Source organism: Ptychodera flava, chromosome 14 (genome assembly GCF_041260155.1).
Source record: "Ptychodera flava strain L36383 chromosome 14, AS_Pfla_20210202, whole genome shotgun sequence".
In the NCBI taxonomy this organism is placed as follows: Eukaryota; Metazoa; Hemichordata; class Enteropneusta; family Ptychoderidae; genus Ptychodera; species Ptychodera flava.
The window spans coordinates 3,942,786-3,967,577 of NC_091941.1; the positions used below are offsets into that span (position 1 = coordinate 3,942,786).

The 24,792-nt window shown below is 37.4% G+C and overlaps 1 protein-coding gene across 4 annotated transcripts in view; it reads right to left on the reverse strand.

Moving 5' to 3' along the window:
* LOC139149022 (mirror-image polydactyly gene 1 protein-like) overlaps positions 1-24,011 on the reverse strand; it is a 44,869-nt gene extending 20,858 nt beyond the window's left edge. Inside the window, exons 1-8 of one of the 4 annotated variants that reach the window (XM_070720511.1) lie at positions 23,789-24,011; positions 15,803-15,870; positions 11,265-11,420; positions 10,187-10,660; positions 9,527-9,632; positions 8,255-8,442; positions 6,875-7,045; positions 5,078-5,164 (exon numbers count right to left, since the gene is read on the reverse strand). In XM_070720511.1, coding sequence (XP_070576612.1) covers positions 5,078-5,164; positions 6,875-7,045; positions 8,255-8,442; positions 9,527-9,632; positions 10,187-10,585 — 951 coding nt within the window. In that variant the 5' untranslated portion in view covers positions 10,586-10,660; positions 11,265-11,420; positions 15,803-15,870; positions 23,789-24,011. Of the gene's footprint in view, positions 1-5,077; positions 5,165-6,874; positions 7,046-8,254; positions 8,443-9,526; positions 9,633-10,186; positions 10,661-11,264; positions 11,421-15,706; positions 15,871-23,603; positions 23,623-23,788 lie in introns of those variants that run through there. The other 3 variants (XM_070720510.1, XM_070720512.1, XM_070720513.1) reach the window with 3 other exon arrangements.
* Positions 24,012-24,792: the final 781 nt, after the last annotated feature.

Here is a 24,792-nt window from a genome sequence, read left to right on the forward strand (position 1 = left end):
AGGTGTGAAGCGGACAAATTCACCAAAGTATGTGGCCATGGGGTGTGAAAAGATATCTGACAACCCCAACAATGATTGTTAATATTGCAGGGTATCCAAATCCATATGGTTATACCAGGGTTAGGCCCCGGACTTCTGTCTCTGGGCAAACAGAGTGCGTGTCACTCAAACTATCAAGCGGAAGCCCATACTTCGGAGAGCAGTGTCTTGCACAGGTAGGGCTGATACAGAACAGCGGAAGCAATGGTTTTTTTTGTTTTTAAGAAGACTAAATGATGTATTGCCTGACACATTTCCCCTTCACAGGGAATTTTTTATGAGAAATCTTGTCGGAATCCCTTTTTCCGACTAACATGCACTGACCCTGGTTACTTTGACAACATCCAGGTTGATTGCTATGCCCTTTTCAGCTGTCACAATGAGTACCAAAATGATTTAGGGTTAAAAATTAATCATCTCAGGGTCATTTCAAGTTGAGATCAGAGCGTCACCTTGTTGACAACAACGCTGGCTATCAACATAGCCTGGCAAGATGATTATTATTATTTTTACTGCCGTTGAGGTATGACACCCAAAACACCAAAACACTGCTAAACATTTTACAACACACCTATAAATTACAAGGCTTCCAAGCACCCACGGGTTGGCCAATCTCCTGGAAAGGAGGAATCGCCAAGCCAAATAAAACATGACCTTGTGTCTGTCAATGTAATTCCTGCTGTTTGTAGAAATATCCCTTCCAATCTAACTAATGGAAATTGTTCAGTTGATGTCTTTATTCACCACGCCATGGTTGACAACTCGAGAATTTTTACCCCGATGTAAGCACGCCACCTCCCATGTCACATAACGGGACTCATTCAACCAAACAGCATCATGGTTTTATGTGTGATTATGCCGCTTTGACAGTTAGTCTTCGGTGAAGACAATGCCTTCCTTCATTGGGCCGGCATCAAGAAAAGGAATTCTGAGGGATATTTGGGAAAGCGGTGGCACTTCTTCCGACAGGATGAAATGAGCAATGTCCTATCTGGGGGAGGGTGATGCATGCTCCATTCCATAACTACACTTCCACTGCCCATGACGCTAAAGAAGTAAGATGTTTGTCCAAGATCTTAATATGGTCAATCACCCTACTTAGAGCCCAGTCACAATAATAACTGTACTAACATTTATCTGCCAGTGGAAACAAAAGCTGTCTGACGTCAGCATCTGACTTGTCTTCTGCTTTACATTGCCTCTATCAAGACAGCGAGACTGCAACTTTCCAGCCGCCAAACCTGACCACAAAGCGTGGGTGTGCCCGTAATAAGCTGAGTCACAGATTAATGGTGTTACAGCACGTGCTAGGAACAGCAGACTCGTAATACGTGTGTCCGACAAACTGCTGTTGTGTGTGCATTAACCTTTTATCCCACATATCACCTTTCATGAATTACACTGTTCAGAAGAATAAGAAATGTTTTCATAGATATATTTTCAATGCTTTGTAAGCTACTATGAGATTATAAAACACAGTATCACTTTTGATTCAAAGGAAAAACACGTTGACTTTGTTTACGGTGAGTTCAATGAATCTTGCTCAGAAAGACAGTAGTAATATGACTGCATTTCCTTTGACCAGTAACCTAGCTTGCAAGTATGATTCAATGATGTTTATGGACACACACATACAGTATGGGTGTGTGTGTGTGTGTGTGCACTCGTGGAACTTTGAAAGGAGTTTGTGTATATGTGTGTATCTGTACATGAATACACTAAATTGATAAATCTTGTTTCACTGTTATCTATCTCTTATTTTCAAAGCTTTCAGAGTATCTGGTCTTTCTGATCAACAAAATAAAAGAAAGTATCTATAACTGAACTGAGTCTTGCTCTAACTAAAACCACAAAGTACACACTGGCCTGGAAAAAATACTCATACATGGAATTATAGCGCAGAAATGACAATTTATATTTGCCCCATCCAATAAACCCTTGAAGCTGGCCCTTGGTTTGAGAAATATGTAAACTGATTTGCTCTCCATGCTACTTGAAGAATAAACACTGAATTGTGTGTGAAATGTCACTTGTATAACGTTGAACTGGGCAACTTAAAGCAACTGATTTCTGGGATGCGAGAGACGCCTATCGCTCACCATCGAGGAGGGCAAATCAACAGTGACATCCATTATAAACTATGAAAAAACGTCTACACGTCAAGATGAGGGCGAAAAATAATTGCTCATGTTTTATCAAAGAAGTGCATGTCATTGCCATGGTGACAGGCATCAGTGTGACAATGATCGATCGTGCACACTGCGACCTGGCGGCCATCTTTGTCACGCGGGCACTTAATTTTTTTTCTGATTCCCGGCCCCGGTTGAAAAACTTATCAGAAGGAGGCACTCTGTAGGGTAATCAATAAGGCTAACATATTTGTGTACTGAAGGTGAGCTTCTCAAAGCAAGAACCTGTTGATCTGGTCAACAACATTAGAATAAGAAAGGATCCGCTAAGAAGGTCCTGGGATGGAGGGGAAATTAATAATCAAAACAGTTTAGTGGTCACTCCACAAAGGTACACAATGACCAGTGGACACTGGCTCAATTAGGGGATGAAGAAAAATGCAATTAGATGAGGTGGAAGCGGCCAATAACGAAGAATGAAGTTAAGTGGGAAAGCAAGCTGCCGAGTAATCAGTATTGTGTCAATCACATCAATGAAAAGGGGAAACAGTGACGCCTTGAAAACGGATATAACAAAGGGAACAACTCAAACATATTTTGTCAGAGCTCAAATTTGTTATTGCTTCTTTTGAAGCTGATTGGCAGCTACACCACAGACCACCCACAACAGCATACAACAATGAAAGTGTGAACTCATCCCCCCTCAGTGTACGCTGCCCCAGGGTGAATTTAACGCAGTCAACACCTAGAAGAATGGACAGAAATTGAGTTGTCAAAATGAGCAAAGACAACACCCTGGACCGCTGATAATACTGATTTTGACAGTGATATCATTTGGCCTGGCAGAAAATACCAAATGGGGTTACATCTGATGAAACAATGAAGCTTTCATGACTTATCTTCCAGCTTTGAAATCTTTTTTAAGTCGGTATTTGTGACAAGTGATTGTGCCAAATGGTTGCAATGTTTGGGCCACAATCATATCTCATGATCCTGTAAAAAAATCGGAGTGGCTCAACAACTTGTATCTGATGGACGCTTGCCACCTAAGATTAGTTATGTAACAGGAAATGTTGTCATACTGAAGGATGGTGCAAAAAATAAAAAGAGAAAAAATATCTAGACTTATTTTGCATGATTTGTCCGTTTATCATGCAGCTTGCTAATTATATTTGGCTATGTCAGTGAGAAAAGCCGCTTATCCCCCATGGTGGCAACGGCAGTTGAATCCAAAGGCCAATAGCGGCATACATGAAGACTTTAAATCCAATACCCAGGGCCGCTTAATCCAGATTGGATCTCTCATGCATTTCGCAGGTTTCATTCAAAAATGAACAGGCCTTTCCTGGGGTTTTTCACCTCCTATTTTACTCATCTGCAAGGCACATGCTAATTTCTCAGCTATATCAGTCCCCATTGGCAAACACAGGTGCTGTGAAATATTCCTCATTACCTTGACTACGACAAACAAAGAGTGGCATGTATGTGGAGCCCATTTAGCCAAGACAAAAAAGCAGAACAAAAACCTGACTGAAAATAGACCATGGGTCCATATCCATCCCACATTGACTGAATCGTTTGGGTCAAAACAACAGAACGTCCATAAAAATTTGTCGGAGAGGGAAAAAAATTCATTTGAATGGCAGTGGAAATCAAACAATGCGAGCGCGAACTCCTAATGCGAATGGACGGAAACTGAATGAACCCCGCAGAGCGACAAAAAAATATTAACGGCGCGCAGGAGGAAATTGCACGTTCCAGAGTCGCTAGGGGTTTCGGGGATAGAAATTACTCCCAGCCAGAGTTATCAGTAGTGATTTCATGGCAGGGGTATTTTCCACAAACAACTAACTGTCAAAACCTATTTACAGTTGGTGTTTACAGGGTCACCATTCAAATGCTCAGCACACACTATTCCACAAACTAGAGTACTTGATCTGAGAGTCAACTAAGCTCTCCCAAAGTACACTCATACAATAGACAACGACTCTCCTTCCAATATCTCTCTCAAACTCTGCCCAAACCAACATGTTTCACAACAAATATCACAGAAAATTTGCAAAGCAGAGCAATATACCCAGTATGGGGGATCATAGGATTAAAAACCTACTCAGGACTATCCTAGATAGACTCAATATTATGGTTTCAAAAATTCTGGGTGGCTACATTAAGTGCTTACTGAAAGATTTATTGTATAAATTGATGAAAAGCCTGGTGTTTGCTTGTCACCAAGATATCATGAATTTTTCAATATTTGCAAACTAAACTGAACCACTATTGAACATTGATTAGTTTCCTTTCTTTTCCAATGTCTTTTGTGTTCTTTTTCTTTATTTTATTTCCTTTCCCGTTCAGACAGAAATAATGCATGGAAGAGGCAGTAAGACAAGTTATTGGACAGGCTGATTATTGGTATAATCTTAAAGTTCTGTTAAACATATCAAATCAGAGTGTAGCAACATCCTAGTATTGGAGATTAAGTTGTGGACAGAGAACACTACTTTGGTCTGTATCTAAACACCAACAGCAAATTTGTAAGAGCTGCCCTTGCAAACAGTCTGTGTTAGTTTTCCAATCATATAATGATAAACTTCTGACTTCTGCTGTAATCAACGGCTCTTTGCTAGTCCAATATGGACTCCTACAACGATCTGTAAATTATTTCCCTACATTTAATGACTTTGGAAGGATATACTAGTTAAATTTTTGTTCTGTACTTTGACCTGAGTGTTATATAGTCGCTTCATGACCCCATAAATTTACTACGATGGTGAAACATTATGTTTGGAAGAGCGCCCTCTTTCCTCAGTGCTATAAATATAAAAAGTTCAATTTTATAACCTAAGAGGGCGCTAGTCGACGAAGTCTGGTCAAGCAGGATTTCAACCACCTGTTTGATTGCTACTTACTCTCATCGCTAACTCTTGGTTGTTCTTGGAAGACGCTCCATCATTGCATTTCCTCAGATAAGCGATTTCTTGTTCCAGTTTCTTACACTATCAAAATGAAAAAACGGCAGAACAATTTTAACAGACATATAACACAGGCATATATCATCCTAGCAACTAAGACAGTTTTGTAATGTCATATAAAACATTTCTCCGCTTGCAGGTTAAAACTTTTGAGCAAAAATTTGTAAAAACTTATTTATGGCCATCTACAAATTGGAAATCAGCTTAGGGGGACCACTGACAGTCATTAGATTCTACACAATGAACGCTCTAAAAAAATTAAGGCTGATGGTGAGGAGGCACTCCAATTAAATTATATATTCATATTGTATGTTGACCTACTCTGGGCAAGCTTACACTGCAAGATAAGTTCAGTCTGTGAGAGTATCTCTTTGGATACTAGGTTTAACAATCTGTTGTAGCATTCTTCTAGTTAATATGATAGAGTGCAATTCTCACAACAGACAGTTTAACCCTTTTCCTGCCAGACAGTATCACTTCCCCATCAGCCAAGTCAGTAAAAAGGGGTATTGAGCCAAAACATGAGGTATTTTCACCCACTTGGTTTGGTATGTTATAGCATCTTTAGTAAAAAAAAATCAAGTTTACAGTATTTATGAATTCAACAGCCTTCAAATGTACAGTATTATGTTAAAATACACCATATGGAATATGTTGTGTTTCATTAATTTTAACCATCTTGACCTGATGGTGAAATATGGACTTGGCAGGAAAAGGGTTAATATGTTCAAGAAATACAAATGTATCAATGTATCAACTCTGGTCAACAGTTACATGTCCAGTATAAAATGTATCCACACAGATTTGAAAGTAGTTAAAAAACAAAACATACAAGAAAAACCAATGACACTTACTGAGTCATCTTCACAGCAGAGTATGCTGACCACATTGATCGCCTATACACATTGATGTGCTAAAACATTGTGGCCATCTTTCAGGTCAGAAATTAAAGATGAAAAAAACCACTGCCTCGTCTAATTTGTACAAATCTCCCAAGTTTTTCTGAGACGATTAATTCAAATGACTAGAACACATTTGCTGTATGACTGAGGGAAGCGTCCCAAACATTGCTGACTCCATGACCAATATTGAATAAATTCAAAAGTATGCCCCATTACAAAGGGGCAAGTTTAACTGGTGAATTTGTGGTGGTAAAAATAATATACGCCACAGTCATGATGGTTTTTTCAAGGCCCAGTCAAGACGTCACCACATTATCCATAGAAATTGTGACCATCAGACAATTCTGTGGTATTTTATCTAGAGCAGATTACAAAACACAGTGACTTGGCTGGAAGGAGAACGGCAAAGTAAATACCACAGCTGCGCCAGTCTACTCAGAAATCTACCTTGTTGTCTGGCTACAGCTTCCTATAGTGTCACTAGATTCATCTTTGCTAATGCCATGTCTCTTTTATCTAAGATCTTACCTTCACCACAGCTGTGTCCCTTCCATTGAGGATTTTACCTTCACCAAAGCCATGTATCTTTCATTTAAGATATTACCCTTGGCAAAGCCATGTATCTTTCATCTACGATCTTACCTCTGCCAAAGCCATGATTCTTTCATATAAGATCTTAACTTTGCCAAGGCCATGTCTCTTTCATCCAAGATCTTACCTTTGCCAAAGCCATGTCCCTTTCATCCAAGATCTTAACTCTGCCAAAGCCATGTCCCTTTCATCCAAGATCTTACCTTTGCCAAAGCCATGTCTCTTTCATCAAAGATCTTACCTTTGCCAAAGCCATGTCCCTTTCATCCAAGATGGCCCTCATTTCTTCTGATGTGATTCTCTTCTTTCTGTCTCTTGTCAGACCAATTTTACCCATGATCACATGACCATACTTGCTGATTTCCTCGCCGCCATCAGCCCTTGTCAGCCTGGTTAACAACTCACCCATACTCTGCAACATAATTCAATAGTCAGTTTGTTTAGTATCTTTCCTTGCTACTGTCTTTATCTCTATCACAGAAGAACCTTTTTTCAAATTCAATGCCTTGGAGTAGGCCATTTCCAACACACAAATGTCTAATGATCCCTATATAAAATACTGGCGAGACTGAAAAATGCCGCACAGTACTAGAGATTTCCCATAATACATCATGGTTTGTACCAACGTAGATTCCCCTGTGAATCTACCATGTCTCCCATGTGTAGACAAATTCCTAGACTAGTTGTAAAAATTCTGAAAACATACTTTTAAAAACACCTTCCTTCTCAATTCCCATTTTAAAGAATTAAGAAAATTGTGCTTGATTGTCCTCAGCCATATAGAATAAAGTGATGGAAAGGAGAGAGACTAGTTGCACCTGTTTTATGAAACAAAAGGATATTGCTTTCTTCCAAATAGAAAAGACAAAAGAAATTTACATGCTAACTTTTTTCAGAGAATGACCCCTTCAGTTGGTCATAGCTTGCTTCCAAAAACTGTGACATTTGTAGTACCTGCAGAATGTGACTTTTATGATTACTTAGCGGTTTCTTTGAAATTTATACTACAATATTTCAACTTACTTTTAATTAATATAATTAATCAATTATCATGAGACTTCACATTATTGCTTTTATACAGAACTGAAAAAGTTATAAGAAAACTAACGTCATTGGTACAAATCAAACAGCATTGTGGGTAATTTATTGTACTGTGTGCTGCATCTATGATAAACGACTGTTCAAGCAAAAAAGTACAAGGGGTCCAGTTGCTTCATGGAGCTATGGAAGGGGTTCCCTAAGAAAATCATAACAAATATTGGATACTGTGTTCTTCAGATGCACTGGCACATCTTAAAAAATGCAAATGTAAAATTGGTGCTTAAAGGCCAGCCACTTCTAATCTACAGAAAACAAATTTCACTTTATTATTTTTCAATATGTGTATGTACTAATTTGTGTGTGACACTTGAACCTTGACAGTTTTTTTGTCATTCACAACTTGTGAATTTCAATCCCTTAACTGTCAGAGCCAGCTTATCATGAAAACAAGTCTGCATTTTCTGCAATTTTTTTTATCAAACATCTGGTTACAACATTTTGTGTAAATTGGTCAACAATGTATGATGCATATGATAGAGAACGATGAGTGAATGAGTTCTAATGACTGGTCAGTACTCACACTGTCAGTTGGACTAATCTCATCATCACTGAAATGGATGTCAGTACTTTCATCCTGGAGGTCTTTTGACATCTCCAGTTTCTTCAGTCTTAAGATAGCTTCATCCCGTTCTTCGTTGGCAATTCTGAGTTTTGCCATAACCGCTGCATCTCTCTCCTTCTGCGCACGGTAGATTTCCTCTATCAACGCTGATTGTGAGAGATTTATGCACAGATTGTGAAAGAAAAGGACTTGACATTACTAGGTTACATATCCAAGGTAAGATGCAGTACTGGAATACTAATCAATGTCTCATTCAATTACTTTCACATTGGATGTGTGGTTGGACTTTCACAATGGCATATGAAAAACCGAATCAAACATGCTCTGTTTAGAATTTAACTTCACTTGAGAAACTCATTTTCTATCACTGAATTGAAATTCTGTTTACTGTACTCTCTATTTTTGTACTCTCTATTTTTTGTGGCAACTGAACATTGGTAGAACACCTAACAACAACCAAAAATATAACTGAGTACAAAGAATGGACATCAGTTCCTCACCATGGAAGTGAAAAGCATAACTGTTTCTATTACTTGGTCCAAAGAGGGCGCTATTTAAGACAGAACAGATATGGTAATGCTTTACATGGTAAAGATTTTTTATGTTGATGGTAGAGATATCAGCCATCAAAGTCTCATCCCAGTTGATGAATCATGAATAAATATTAACTTTTTCATGAAAAACAATATAGCACTGTTCACATTACAAACTCTTCCTTCAAGCTTCTATTCTATGCAGATTGTTCACAATATAATTGCGTAAATATGAGTTGTCTTTGTTCTGCTCAAACTCAGAATACAAATGAAATTTTATAAAGTTGGTAACAGATTAACTTTAAGAAAAACTCACGCAAGTGATGCAATACCTTTTAGGGAACATTAATGACTGACTTTTGGTTGCTATATTTACTATTTTGTATTAACATGATGATTCTCACTTCAAAACATTTATGTACATGTATATAAGTTTTCTTCCATACACTCATGATTTTGGAGAGCATGAAACTACTCACGAATTAAAAATGTTTGAGTGGAAAAATATCTGATATGGAGATTGACCCTCCATGTTATGAAGTATTGTGAAAATATTTCACCCTTGCACTAATTTAAAATTCCCCAATACTTCAAACTCAACCACTGAAAATCACAAGATGATCCAGTAGTAGAGACAATGTCAATGAGTACAAGCTATGGCTGTATTGATTGAGATGTGGGTGATATCAGTTCATACCTGCTCCTTTGGCTGCTATTTCTGCTTCAGTTGACACCTCTGCTAAACTCTTGGCCAGTTTTAGTGATTCAATCTCCCTCTCTGCTTCCAGTAGTTTCTCAGACAGCTGAAACAAACCACAGAAATCAGCAAATGAAAATGATTCTCCATGTTCTTCATCAATTTTCAGATGATTTTATGTTATTATCAGGACTTGAAATCTCAAGACTCCACTCAGAACTGAAATATACTTCATGTATTGTATGTATGTATTTACAATTGATCTACAGCAAGTTCACTGCATTCATTACCAAATACTGGCATGGGAAAAACTTACTGATTCTATATCTTGAAATTCTGAAAGATGATATATTTTATATCTTAGATAGCTTTCACCAGAAGCCAAGCAGCTTGTTTTCTTCACTTTTACCAACATAGGTTTCACTTTGTTTAATTACTCTAATGACATGGCAATTCAATGTTTATATTATCTTGTTACGATGACAGTAAGAGACGTGGTTCTTATCTCTGTGAATTGTTACACTGTTTTGAAATTTACAGTAATTTTGCATCGAACAGAGAAGTCATTTTGAACACTGAATTAACTGAAAACCTCAAGGATTTTTCACTTGTAAAAGAATAAGTATATATCTCACTAAAGCAAAATCAAGTATTGCGTACCGTTCTGTTCATTTCTTTGGCAGCATCTAGTTCATTGACAAGAGATGGTAAAGTTTTCTCCAAGTCAGCCACTTGAATGACATTATAGGTCTGCACTGGCTTCTCAGGTGAGTTATCGCCAGGATTTCTTGTGCTCTCAAGTGGGCCATCATGATGACTGACATTGCCTTCCCTGGCTGGTGATCTCTCCTGCCACATCCGGGATTCTCCATCCATTGGTCCTCTCCCTGGAGAACTGTGGAAGGGCGGTGGGAAATGTTCTGAGCATGGCACTTCCATCGAAATGATAATCAGGATAGTAGAAGATCGGCGTGGGCATCGGAATGGAATATCTGTTGTGGGGTCCATCAAAGCTGTGGTCTCTGCGTCGTCTGTGTCTGTGGCTCTTGTGAGATCCATAGTGGTGATGCCTTGGAGATCTCTCTATATCTGAGTAGTAGCTACCGTCACTCTGATAGCTGTCTTCTTCTTCATCTTAAGTAGAAAAACAAGATGTCAGTAAGAATTCTTTGCATCCAAATAACAGACCATTTTCGGTGGACAAATAGGCAGATGATGACTATTTCTGCTATGCTAACTTGTCGGCAAGTATAAGCAGCATGTTCAGTGAAAGTATTGAAAGAGAAGCAAAACAAAATTTCATAATAAAATTGTCTAAGAAAGAGCCAACAAAAATTGATGAAGAGTTGAGATAACTGATAGCATATAATACAATAACACATGTACAATTTAATTCACTAAACTGGGTACAAATGAACACATAATGTCTTTACAAAATGAATCCGTAATATGTGACCTATTATTTCACTATTATGCTTGACGAGGCTGTCATTTACATTGCATAGTCTTTGAACTGTGAAAATTTTGGGGAAGAGACAAAACGGTGTGTTAGAACAAGATTGCCACATAAAAACCTTATAAATTTACTTTAAATAAAAACAAAAGGAGAGTGAAACCCCTTGAAGACAGGATTGTGAAAATCAGCTTTTACATATATTACCATATGTACTTTTTACAAAGAATAAACCTTTCCCTGGCAAATTAGGCAGTCATATACTAACACAGAATAAGAATGTACCTCTGAAATGTCTCTGCCTTTCTCTAGAATGAGATTTGCTGCGACTTTCCTCTTGGTCAATCCCATCCATCGAATCTGATAGTGATGACAAGTCATCATCATCTTCTGCCATAGAGGGCGTCCTCCTTTGTGTATCTGTCCCTGACCCTTTGCCTTCTACAAAACAATATGAGAACATCACCGTCAAAACTAGCTTTTCTGAGTCACAGACACAAGATGTACTAGTGTACTGTTTACAGTGAGCTGCTAAATCATACTTATGATGGCTATCAATTCACAGCTGCAGATCCATGAAGGTGTTTTAATATGCACCTACTGTACAATAAACCTTTTTGTAGTGCACACCGCCTACCAATTGTGGAGCAACATCTATTGTTATGAAAATCAGACACATGTACGTATACAGTCACTGGGCGCTACTATGAGGTCCATTTACACAACAATGGAAATACCAGCATATGTGATAATTCAGTAGCATCACTAGAAAGGCAGTGGTGCTTTTTCTGACACACACTCATTTCCATCACACCCAACTAAACAATTCTGAACACTCATTATTTGTACTCTTTTATACTATACAATGGCTGCCCTCAAAATTTGACAAGCTTATGTTTGTATCTGAGAATTATGGCCATGTTTTTACTGCATACTGAAGTATAAGTTTACTTGAAATACAGCTTCATACAAACAAATTGGAAATAATTTTTTTTCAAACTGTTTCCATCATGAGAGCTCTCTGATGAATTTAATATTTCAACGACAATGTTCATGACAATTTCTACCATGTTACATATCAGTACCAATGTGCTCAACTCCTTTTTAGTCTTTATATTCATGGAACACTCAGAATAATATATTGATGTACGTATGATCGTTATTTTTGCTCCAAAACTGTCTCCTACACCTACAATATAGGCTAGATATTATGGAATCCACTGTTGACATGATATGTACTGGGTATTCATAGTTGGCATGAATTGATGATATATACTGCTTACATAAAGTGTGACTCTTCATATAGGATCACAAGACCTGGTTTAGAGGAAATCACTGTTTGGGAACCTTTTTTCTTTTGACAATAGTTTTATCCTGTCTAAAATGACTATCAATCTCAACACCATTACTGATAGTTATAGAGATACAGCAATGACCAGGCACTATATGATGACAAAGAGTTCACTGCAATTTTTGGAAAACAACAGACTGGGTAGTGTGTGTTCAAACCTTTCACAAACAGGCTGTGGTAAGTATTTCAATAGGATGGTTGAATCATGGAGGTAGTAGAGAAGGAGTCACAACTAGGCGGAGATCAAAGGGACCATGTGTTTTGCCGCTGTTTGCCTTACTAACTACTCCATTAGCACCAACGGGACTTGCGAACGCGTTTTCTCGGATTTAGGAAACAAGATTAAGTTCGTTCGGGGTCGTTCGGGTGTTTCGGCCGTCCCTCGGCAGTTGACAGATCTTCAAACATGGCGTCACGTGTCCAAGCGTCGCGTCGGGAAGTTCGAGTCGTTCCACTGATTTTGATTTACACGATGTTAAAGAGGTCGAGGAACAGATAATTGAGGAAGGGAGCTTTTGTATCTGCAAAGGCGCGGAGACTGAGTTGATGATAGCTTGCGATCACAAAAAAATGCCATACATCGTAGAGCAGCATTGTTAACACGCCAACTTTTTCCAAATCTACTTCTTGGTGCTTGCCGTGTTCATGGAGGTAGTAGAGACTACCTCCATGCCGTGTTTTATCATGTTGTACTGGCATTAATGATAAGGTTAAATAAGAAAGCATAGCTTTTAACTGCTACGTCCATGACTTTAATGAATGGTCGCGATACAAAAACAACACGTACGGTGCATTGAAACAAAGCGTCGCAGCGTCGCCTATGGCGTCGCGTCATAAACACTGATAAACACCCGGGAAACGCTACAAGTTTAACCCACGCTCACGGCAGTGCTGCAGTCCGCTGCACCATACTCAGTACATGATTGAAAAGTTCGTGATCAGAACTTTCATTCTAACATGGAAAGGTTCCTGCGATCGAATGTAAAGTATATAAAAAACGACGTTAAAATTACCAAGATTTTGAGAATGAAAAACTTAAATTCCTTGTAACTTCACTTTTCGTGGACGGAACGTGTCGGTTCTTACACTATCATGACGCACTTGACCCAAGCTACGCAAATACAGTCTTTGCGCATGTCTTATGACACTGTGGAGAAACTGAGTCGCATTAGCTAACCCAGGTTAATTTCACTCGGTTCGGTTGCGAAGGTACCGTCGGCAACGCACATGGCGGGAAAGGGGTGTTAAACAATGGACATAAAGGGATTAAACCAATGGTGCACAATAGTAATAAACGTAATTATCTCAGTTGTGACTCCTTCTCTACTACCTCCATGGTTGAATCCATTCATGTGTATGTGGCAATGAAAGGGTGACAAATTTCCGAATCCATCAATCTTTGTTTAGTAAAACCATTCTATCACTACTAAACTTTCAGCAAAACAGGGTGTAATGCTTTTACACTGTCATTGTCGTTTGATTCAGATGAGTGATCTTCAAAGGACATGATGTTCTGTGATGCACATGACTGAGATGATCTCAACAAAACATTGAGTGTTTATTCTACCCAAACAACTTATTATAAATGTAAAAAAATCACATTATAATGACAAATACCGGTAATAGCGCTTGTCAGACAACAAAATGGGAGAACGCTTCATTAAGGTAGTAATGCGCCTCAGAAGTGAAAGACTCAAATTTTTGCTCAAAAACTCCTCATGTGACAATGATACTTTGAACCATACACTGACCAAATCAAGAATAGAAATCAAGGGTTACTTGGCAAGGTTTGGCAGCAGAGAAACAAATTGCCTAAAACTCATTGACCATATTTGGAATTCAAAGTGGCTGCCATACCCGAGTTACCTCTATGATGAAAAATATAATTTTTGATTTTTGAAAAACTCAGACGGTAGAATTTTGCTTGCTACAAGAGCTTCAAAATGACAGCCTACAAGTGGTAGACCTGAAAGAATTGTAAAAATTTGAGTCCAAATATCTGTCCCTGAGGCAAATTCTACCTAACAATGACTCAATTTACAGTTTCTGAACACCAAAACAATCATGTTGATTCAATTAAAAAATCTCTGATATATATCATAACATAATGATTACAAAAATGATAGAATCGAATGAAGATTAAGAAATACACACAATAATAATACATCTAACAATCATAAACAAAGTGAATGCGCATGTTTCCGTAGATCAACTTTTAATTTGTTGCTACATGCAAGATTTACAGTGTACATGTAACATCAATGCCATAGCAGATATTTTGTAGCCAGAACAAAAATGTCAGAAATGAAGAAACAGTCTCAGTTCTAGGTGAAATACACACAATTTACCAATACACGGCTGCTTTGGCATGGAGTTGTCACCAATTCTGTAATTTTTCATTGCAGTGGTGGAAGTCTTTTTTTGGCTTTTGTTGTGGACACCACACAACAGAAAGTTTATAGGATAGGGATTTCAATTGGAAAGTTTGATGGTCAGTGACAGGTCAGGGAAACACGCTGCTTTCACAACAGACTCTGAGAGAGAGATGACAGACACAGACAATGAATCATGAATAAAGAGAGAAAATCACATGTATGAGAAACGCCCAAGGCTATTAAAGTACCTTACCCCACACTGAATATACACATTAAAAAAAAGAGAATAAAACAAAGGCAAGCCGCTCTGTTACGCTCTGACATGCAAGCAGACACTGGTGTTGCTTTGAAGAGTCTTGGCACTCCAGGACAATGGCAGAGTGGTGTGTATAATGTTTGTTGTGTTGTTGGTAACATGCATTACATACCATGTGAAATTTGAAAGGAAAACATGTTCCATGAAATGTATCTGGACATTTGGTGAAAGCGAGATCAACACTTGAAAATACATTTGAAATCTATTCTCCCAAAAGTTAATGAACACAACATTTTTTTCTAAATGAAAGCTACTAACAGAGAAACAGTAGTGCAGCCAAAACCACTGACTGGACAGATAAAACAGACATGCACAATGTGAGAAAAGATTTTTACTTTATGACAGTTTTACCATTACTTACTCTAGGTTTTTATTCAACACACACATTTATTTCCTTTTAATGGAATCAAAACTTCACCCTTATGAATGTACATGGAACAAACCAAACTACAAGAGGCATTCACATTAACATTAGACAAAAAATTTGAAAACAGTACCAACTGAGCAACACAAGCCAATGAAATGGCACACACGAACAGAAGTTGATAGTAGACAGTAGACACACAATAGACTAGAATGATTTCTTGAGAGTATAAAAGAATTGAAATGAAATGAATGGAGATGACTTGGAGGGGGTTGACACATACTGCATGCAACATGCAGTTAGTGGAGTTACATTTCTTACCCCTCATTCTACGACGGCGGGTTGCAGGTGCTAGCCTTTGTTTTAACTCTTCCATAACTGACGGATCTGACCCCGCATACATATCGACAAATTTACCTGACGTGTCCAGCTGGCGTTTCTCCGCCGCCCTTCGCATTGCCGTTTCACGACGCAGATTCCTATCCCTGTGTGAGGTCAAGACGCAAAATGAAACAGTTGAGACAACAATATTCCGCATTTGAATAGAGACCGACTCAAGGATGACGGGAAGACATGTCGGCTTGACTGTTATTGTTCTGCTAAGTCTGTTGACATCAATGAAGAGTTTGACCGGGTCGTGATTGCCTTGTCACCAGCTTTTCAACCTTTCCATACACAGCACCCTCTATAGCGGTCCAACTAAACCCACTGACCAGAACATGATGGTGAATCAGGAAAGTATTACATATCTGAGAACTTAGCAAAAAATGTTTCTCTCTCATATCAAATCACTTCACTTTCTACAGTTTCAACTGTAGTCTTCCAAATCAGAAGGTAATTTCTAGACATTACTAAATTTGATTTCTGCATATAGATAGCCAAGTTGGACATGTTGTCTAGTTGCCAGTGAATGAATATTTCAAGTGCACATATCAGCATCTTTGTTATGGGGCCAGTTCGGTAAATTTGTAAATGTCACCTACTGTATGTTACCTAGTAGTAATTCAATATTGGTTCTTTTTTTTGTATCAAACAAAGCATGTGAATTGTGATAATGGGAGAACACAGGAAATATCATTATAGTTCAAAATAATTACCCATGATACCCCTGTCAAAAACACTGACATGTAAATACTGCTTTGAAAGATGACAGACCACTATTTTCTACTTGTAAAGATGCTAATACTGGCACCATTTTACAAGTGGTATAGCCACAAACAGATGACGTCAAATCACCGTACACAAAGCACAGTGCCATAATTACAAGGCGTCTGTGTTTTGTGTACAGCGATTTGATGTCATCAGTTTGTGGCTATACCACTTGGATTTAATTTTAAAAAATCCTATGAAGTCAATTTGCTCCAAAAAGCTATGGGAAGCCAATACTACAGAGCTGTAGGAAGCCCATATCAAACACCAATGTTTTAATAATGAGTACTGGATCCAGTGTTCTGTAGATGTGCATCATTATTAACTCATACATGTAACACGATGTCAATGTCAATGTCATATTTTACAGAATTGCTTTTAGGCCATAACATTTCTGTTTCTTATCTATTGTAATAATTCTATTGTTAACCCTTTTCAGAAATGACCAGTAAAAAATAACCTCAAAATTAAGGAACCGAGAAGATCACTGTGACACACATCAGTGACAAACAATATCACTGTTAAGTAAAATCAGTAAATATCACCAGCTTTGTGTAATTTTCCACAAGACATGTCACTGAAAATAATATTTATACATGTTACCACTAACCAGGGGTCTTCAAATGATCAAGACTGTAAAATAGTGGTACCTGGTGTCAGACATATTACGCTTTACTGCTTTTAACCTAACTTGATCTGATAGTGATAGATGAAAGTGGCAGGAAAAGGCTTAAGGTAGAATGCGCCTCGGGGACAGATATTCAGAATCTCAAAATTTTACAAATTCTCTTCTGATATACCACTTGTTCATTTTAAAGCTCTTGGTGTTAGAAAACTTTCCACTGGCTTAGTTTTTCGAAATTTGTAAATTTTATTTTTCTCTCTAGAGTTAACACAGGAATGGCTGCCATTTTGAATTTCAAACATTGTTAAATCTTGGGTTATTTGATCCTCTAGTGCCAAAATTTTCACGGCGACCCCCAATTTTTATTCTTGATTTTGAAAGAGAATGGTTGAAAGATTCTTTGAGGAAAGATTGAGCAAAAGTTTAAGTCTTTCACTTTCGAGGCGCATACTACCTTAAATAAGGATAATCAATTACGACAAATTACAGGTCAGCTGTCTTTACAAATTTATCTCTATTTTGTATGACAAATGAAAGTAAGATTAATTTATTTGTACATTTTGATCTGTCGTGTATGGAAATATCAAGAGTCAGGATTACTGTATATCAATTGCATTTATTGTTTGTGAGATGTTCAGTTGTTTCAACACAATGAGACATCATTGGGTGGTAACAACTATATCAGACATCACTTGTAACAGCTGTGTGCCAATTTGACCTTTTGACTGTACTTTTTAATGCCAAGTAAATATTAGCCTTCACTACAACTGCATACATGCATGAAATATATTTGACAGACATATTGTTAGCTAGAAATAACAAGACTGTTGCTAACTGGGCCTGCTTGCAATAATCTTATTACAGCTATTTCCCTCAACAGCACTTGACTTGTACATGGTCAGGTTTCCAGAAATTTACGATACAATAAAGTCAAACGTGTAACAAATATGCAGTGGAACTAATAACACTATTGTCAATAGAAACAGAATATACATGTACACATTCCAATTTGTTGCTGTCAACGTTGGCATCTAGGTATCAATTATCTCAACATTTACTATACATGTAAAATTGTAATTCAATTAATTGTCAATTTTCATTACATCTCCGTAATTGAGCTGCATCAAAAGTCAAATGACTGGTGAATAAATAATTTGATTGAGCAGTCCTTCATACAAATATTGATGACAAAATGGTGTATCTGTTGTATGGTGGGTTCATACTCTCTTTATAATAGTAATTTGCTTGTTGTAGGACATCTTTCATGATGAAAAGAGAGAAATTAAATATCATTTAATGATGTTATATAGTCTTACACACATGGCATCATTTTGGTATTCTTCAATTATGTTGATATTATTCAAGTATGCAGTACATTTGCAAAGCAAAATTCTTGTTTTGAAAGTTGTCAGTGCATTCAGAAATAACATGTTTATAATATTTTCAATTTAAAAAAAAACATATTAAAAAGTTCATTGATTTTGAAAGTCTACTGCTACTATTATTGGTTGTGTAAGACTCTCTAGGAGCTAGCAAAATTACGGTGCCTGACCTAACCGTGGCAACTTCTTTCTTTGGTACAGACACATACAGTCCACGTCTTTCATGTTATAAATTATGGCTTCTCACCTTTGAAATTCTTGTTTGCATATCTACATTTTATTACTTGGCTGTCAGACTGAATTTATGGCAAACTATCTTTTACATCAACATATTGTACAGCCTCATGAGTATAATTATGTTGGTTTCACAGCAACTATACTAGAGTAACAGAATTGAATTGTATTCAATAACATGGGTTTTCATTGTCCATTGCTGTAAAACCTGAGTATGAAACTCCACTTAATCCAGCCTGATCCAAAAGGATACTTAAAATTTAATTACTCTACATGACTGAATATGACCACTGATTTTGCTATTGTTCGGAAACAATACTAATGAATGGTTTGGGAACCCAGGTGACATTTCTGTTGTCCCTTGACCTGATTGCTTTCATGTATACCACAGGATAGCCCTGCAGCATGTAACATTGTCTTGCCAATGGAGCCATGGATGGACTGGTACCGGTATATAACAAATGAAACTTACAACATTTAAAGCAATTATAGCTGTTTTCAGATTATCATGCACAAGTTTGCACCAACAACATGCCATTGTTACATCATGGAAAGAGTATATATGTGATTCTCAATCCCCATTCAGAATTTGTCTTGAAATCGAAATGTTGTTCAAAAATTTGTCAACGGTTTACACTTCAAACAACCAAGCAATTTGCAATGTTTGAAGGAAGTTCACATAACAATTTCACACTACCAAACGTTTGTTTAGAAGACGGGGTTTGAAGTAAAGCGCAGTGGGTTTTATTCGCTGTGTGCTCTTCATAATCCCCTTCCCTATGGCAAAATTATTTATCCAGGTACAAAAAACACTGTATGAATAACTGGCCTTCAATGATTTAAAAATATAACATTTCATAATACTGATAATTGTAAGCACTAGCTTTATCTTAGGGGCTGTGGATAATTAAAACACCCTACTACACACACTACCGCACTACATGTTTTTATATTGCAACATCTTGCTACGCATTTTGATGTATTGCAAAATATCGCTATATTATTTGGCGAGTATCAGACAGTGTGGCACTGGCACTTCACCAAGCGGTAATAACGTCACTATCAAGCATACGGTCTCTCCGTCACCAGCATAACCCCTCTGAAATTACTCTGCATTCATCCCCAACTAGATATGACGCAACCAATACCATGAAATGAATTGAAAGTGTATCAAAATGATTGTTAAGTTATTTTACAAGTGCACTGAACCACTGCTGATACAGAATGAGGCTTGGTTGGCTTTTCACATTTCCAAACTTTTGTTTAGGAGGGGGGAGGGGGTTGACACTGAAAGCAATTACTTGCATTTACCGTGCACGTGCTTTAAGGTAAAGGGCGACGAATTGGGACGCGCACACGCTTTAGAACGTTTCTGCGCAGATTTAACTCCAGCCTGCCGCAAATGGGTTATTTTGTAGCGCATGTATTTAACATCACCTGTAATTGTTGAAATTGCGCTTTTACCTAATTTTTTTTACCCAGTGTCTTAGAAATACATGTGACCTATAACCTTGTCATATTTTGACCCCCTAGGAAGCTGGTTTTTATTCAATATGAGCGAAAAATTAACATTTCTCTCCCATTTATATGGCGCAAATTACCCATTCACCTGGAGATATTGTAAAAAGTAGCGTGGTGACATCCTTTTATTAAAAGTGTAAACTAAATGGTATTATGTCAGGAGTTTATTCGCCAAGTTTGGTCAAAATGACACCATTCAAAGCGACAGAAAGAAAGTTCGAAAATTATGTAGTGATATAATTTTGATATCGTCATTTTGTAATCGATACTTATAATAAATTTCTTCACAAACATCATGAAAACTATACATTCGATAGATATGGATCTTAAGTCTTATTATTTATTAAAATTAACTCATTTGCTAAGCGTTTATAATTGCTTTCTTTAGTTTAAGTGAATTACATCATTTTTATTTATTTCTAACGACGCCATTTTAACGTCCGTTTCCATGGAAACGAGCGTGGTGACCCCCATTTTTATTTCATTTTTGCACATGCACAACTTCCGAGAATATTTTTGCAAAGTTTCAAGAAAATGACACCACAACTTAATTTTGACGTAATTCGTAGTACTTCACCTTAATTATCCACGGCCCCTTAATGTTTAGTTTTATAATAAATGCGTAGTCATGGTTTCAACCATCCAGAGAAGAAATCACACAATGTCAAAATGACACTGATGTTGACAAAGTAATGTCAAAAACATGTCATTTTGAAAAAATTACTGGTGTCTACTTGATGCTTCTTATCTTATTCAGAGTACTAATAATCCTGTCGAACACAATTCTATCTGCTTCATTGGGTCACAAAGTACAACAAACATCTGGTACATGACAAATAATTTAGTAACACTGCACAGTGAAATACTTCGACAATGAATATAATGTTTGCTTTACTTGATGCTTAAGGACTGAAATTTACAATATCAGGGATGAGCAAATCTAACAGTCCAAAGTCTCAATTCCACGTTTTCTTTGCTTTGACCAGTAAATAGTATGCATTTGTTTTTGTCTAACAGACCTGTGAACACTGATAATGCACTTCACAGAGAAGCAGAATATCTGTGGACATTACTCGCAAACAAGACTGATGGACTGACGGACCTGGTCTTAGGACCACAAAAAAATATCAAGTGGGATTTGCTCAACCAGTGGAGGGACTTTAGGCTCAACCCTGAACGTGTTGGAGGACTCACTCTTACATGGCCACTGTATTCTACTACTTTTGGCAGACTGCCCCATCCAACCATTACATTTGGAAGATTGCCTAAGTGAAGGTGATCTGGGTTTAAACAAAGTGATTTGAATCCTTTCAGAGCTACATAATGCTACAAAGTCTATTATGACATCATAGTTTCAATTTCCTTTGATCTGTGGATAGAAGTTGCATAATAGAGATGACAAAAGAACCACTGGATATACAATAAAGATTTTTACGACTATCCTCCTGTGAGTCTGATAATGTGTTTATTAACACAGTAGTACATATTTTTTGGGGATGCTTATGTTTTGTCTTGATTTGACTTAATGCTCCATTAGCAATATCTTTTTGCATTTTTTTTCAATAACATCGTTTGAAATCAAACACAATTCATATAAAAATGCTTAACAAAGTGTGACCACCAGACATTGGTGGGATACACATAACTAAAGATTTTAACAACTAAATAATTTTTGAGTTATAACTCAAATATTGCTACTGCAAATATAAAACATAAGCACCTGAATTTAACTTTCCAATCCATCACCAAGGATTGAAATATATCTTCCAAGATTCCTGTTACGGCTTAGTAATAGGAATCAAAATCATTTCTCCAAGATTGAATGATATTTTTGTAGGTAAAATGCAAAATGATACAGCTAATGGGGCTATAAAAGAAATTGACAGGAGCTATGGAATAAACACTTTTTGATGCAATGAGAATGCTCACAGATCAAGTAAGCAATCACAAACTTACAATACTTTCTCTTAAATCGACAATACTTATCATTCTTTGGAACTTAATTTGACAATGAGATAAAGAAGTAGCTTACTGAACACAAATCATGGCTACGTGCTTTCTAAATGTATTGAAGCTTCATAAAATAATGCCATGTCAGTGCTAGCTCCTCAAACGGAAATAACAAATCATTCTTCATCAAAAAATTTAACAACCAAATTTCTTTTTTCTTAACTGTGTAGCAGTCTAATATCACCTGCTATGCTGAATCTCTGGGCTATTATAAGAATGCAATTGCCATGGATACAGGCTGATACCATACACTGTGTTTCTTATCCTTGTCTTTCAGAATATGCCACTGGCCACCAATTTCAAACAAAACAACTTAGGTATATACGGAAACAAAATATACAACCTAGATTAGTGATTAGGGGAGGCAATTCATCAAATTCACCCTGAAATGTGCAATACCAGTAGTGTATATTCATCAAAACTGTTCGCTGACTTTATATTTTGTCTTCGATGATTGAAACTGGATGACATCTGTAACAGTGAGTATGAAGTTCAATGTCTTTGCAAGGGAGAACAAAAATGAAGCTAATATGAAATAATGTCCTTTTTGACAAGACCCCTTTTGGTCGACTCCCTTCATCATGATGAGTCATTTTGAGAGTGTATCACCATCATAGTCTGCCAGTCACACAATCATGCTGCCAGACAGCCATTTTGAATCCTTCCCTAATCAAAAATCTATGATTACATGTACACATGCATGTATGTACAACTGTTATCAACAGTAACGACAGTGGTATTCTCTGTACATTACCTGGCAACGAGACATTCTAAATATGACACATATGAGCTTTAATCACTTTGCTAGTAACATTGGTTTCTCTACTTTTTCCATGTTAATCATTAGGCAGTAGCCATGGCGACGGACATTGCAAGTTAGATCAAAGTCCTGTTATTGCAGATAGTGCCATAAAACTTAAGAGTACAGGTCAACCACACACGATAAGTAGAGGTCCTAGGATTAGCAACATGCCCTAAAGCTACAACATCTTGTTTTTTGCTCATACAGCGTAGCAATAGCATAGCGGTACACGTCCACGAATCATTTGTACTATAGCTGTTTGTGTCACGCCACACAAGAAAAGGTAGGAAGACTCTAAAGATCGACATTGTGTTCAAAATTTTGAACTGATAGCTAAAAAACAAGCACATTATTACTAGAAAGAATGCGAATTCAGCTTGAGACACGAAAACAACACCCGTAGATAAAAGAATAACTTGTAAACAAACAACGATTGGGGCACACCAAGCCTTGAATGCAAAAACACAGCAGCTGAAATTAAGCGACAGAACATACCTTTCCTTCTTTTCCCTGGTGAATTAGAAGTCAAAGGAATGCGCATGGATAGAAGAAGAACGTTAAAATGGTGATTTACAGAGGAAAACTGCGGTGTCTGGCAAGAACCAGGCAAACAGGCATAGCAATATGCAAACACAGTAAAGCAGCATTTTTCATTGCGCTCGAACACTGTGGCCACTCACTTGTCGTAGAGACGTTTCCTGAGATCCTCGATTGTCACTTTAGCTTTGTCAACTTTGGCATTGATCTTTTCAAACTTTCGTTGATCTGATCGAGGCAAAATGTCTGTTCTTGCGCTCCGCCGAGGAGGAGGCTTGCTCTTACTATCGGGCGATCGTGACCGATTGTCGCTTGGCGTCTGTGCATCCGCCATCTTTCTCATGGGCTTCATTAATAATGCATTGTGGGTAAACCAACGCCTACCCCGGTACCGATACAATTTGATTAATTTGATTATTGGTGTGGATTAGATATCATAATAATTTTGATATCAAAGCAACTTTACATGCATAGTATATTGGTCTCTTATTCTTGACGACAGAGACCGACACAAGTCACGGCGACAGCAACTTCCGGGTTAACTGTACCAAAAAAGGGACAATCATTAATATTCATAGTTGCGATTAATTGAATTGCATACGTTATGAGTATTCAGCGTTTATTTATTTATTTGTTTGTTTGTCAACGTATTTGTCTATCTATCTATCTATCCATCTATCTATCCATCTATCTACCAGTTTCTATCTATCTATTATCTATCTATCTATCTATCTATCTATCTATCTATCTCTCTAAGCTTATCTATCCATCTTTTTTTACTTCCACGATCTCTCCATCTATATATTATCGTACACTTTACAGTGACGACCGGCGAGCCGATTTCGAGAAATCGGCATACGAGTATTTTTCGTGTGAATATTCGAGGGAATTTTAAAAATCAAAGTAAGCTCTTTCAGGGCAAGGTTAGTCTAGTCTCTGCCGGAGTATTTTTACCTTCGTAGATTTTTGGCCTTCGTCCAGGCCTGGCCTCCGTCAATACTCCGGGCTGATGCCGAAAATCTCCGAAAGCAAAATACTCCGGGAGGGACTAGATTATATTAGGGCAAAGTGAAAACTGTTCGCAACTGTTATGAGTTTCCTCATTAATCCTAGTAGTTAGGCTAAGTGTGAAAGTCTTCTTGACTCC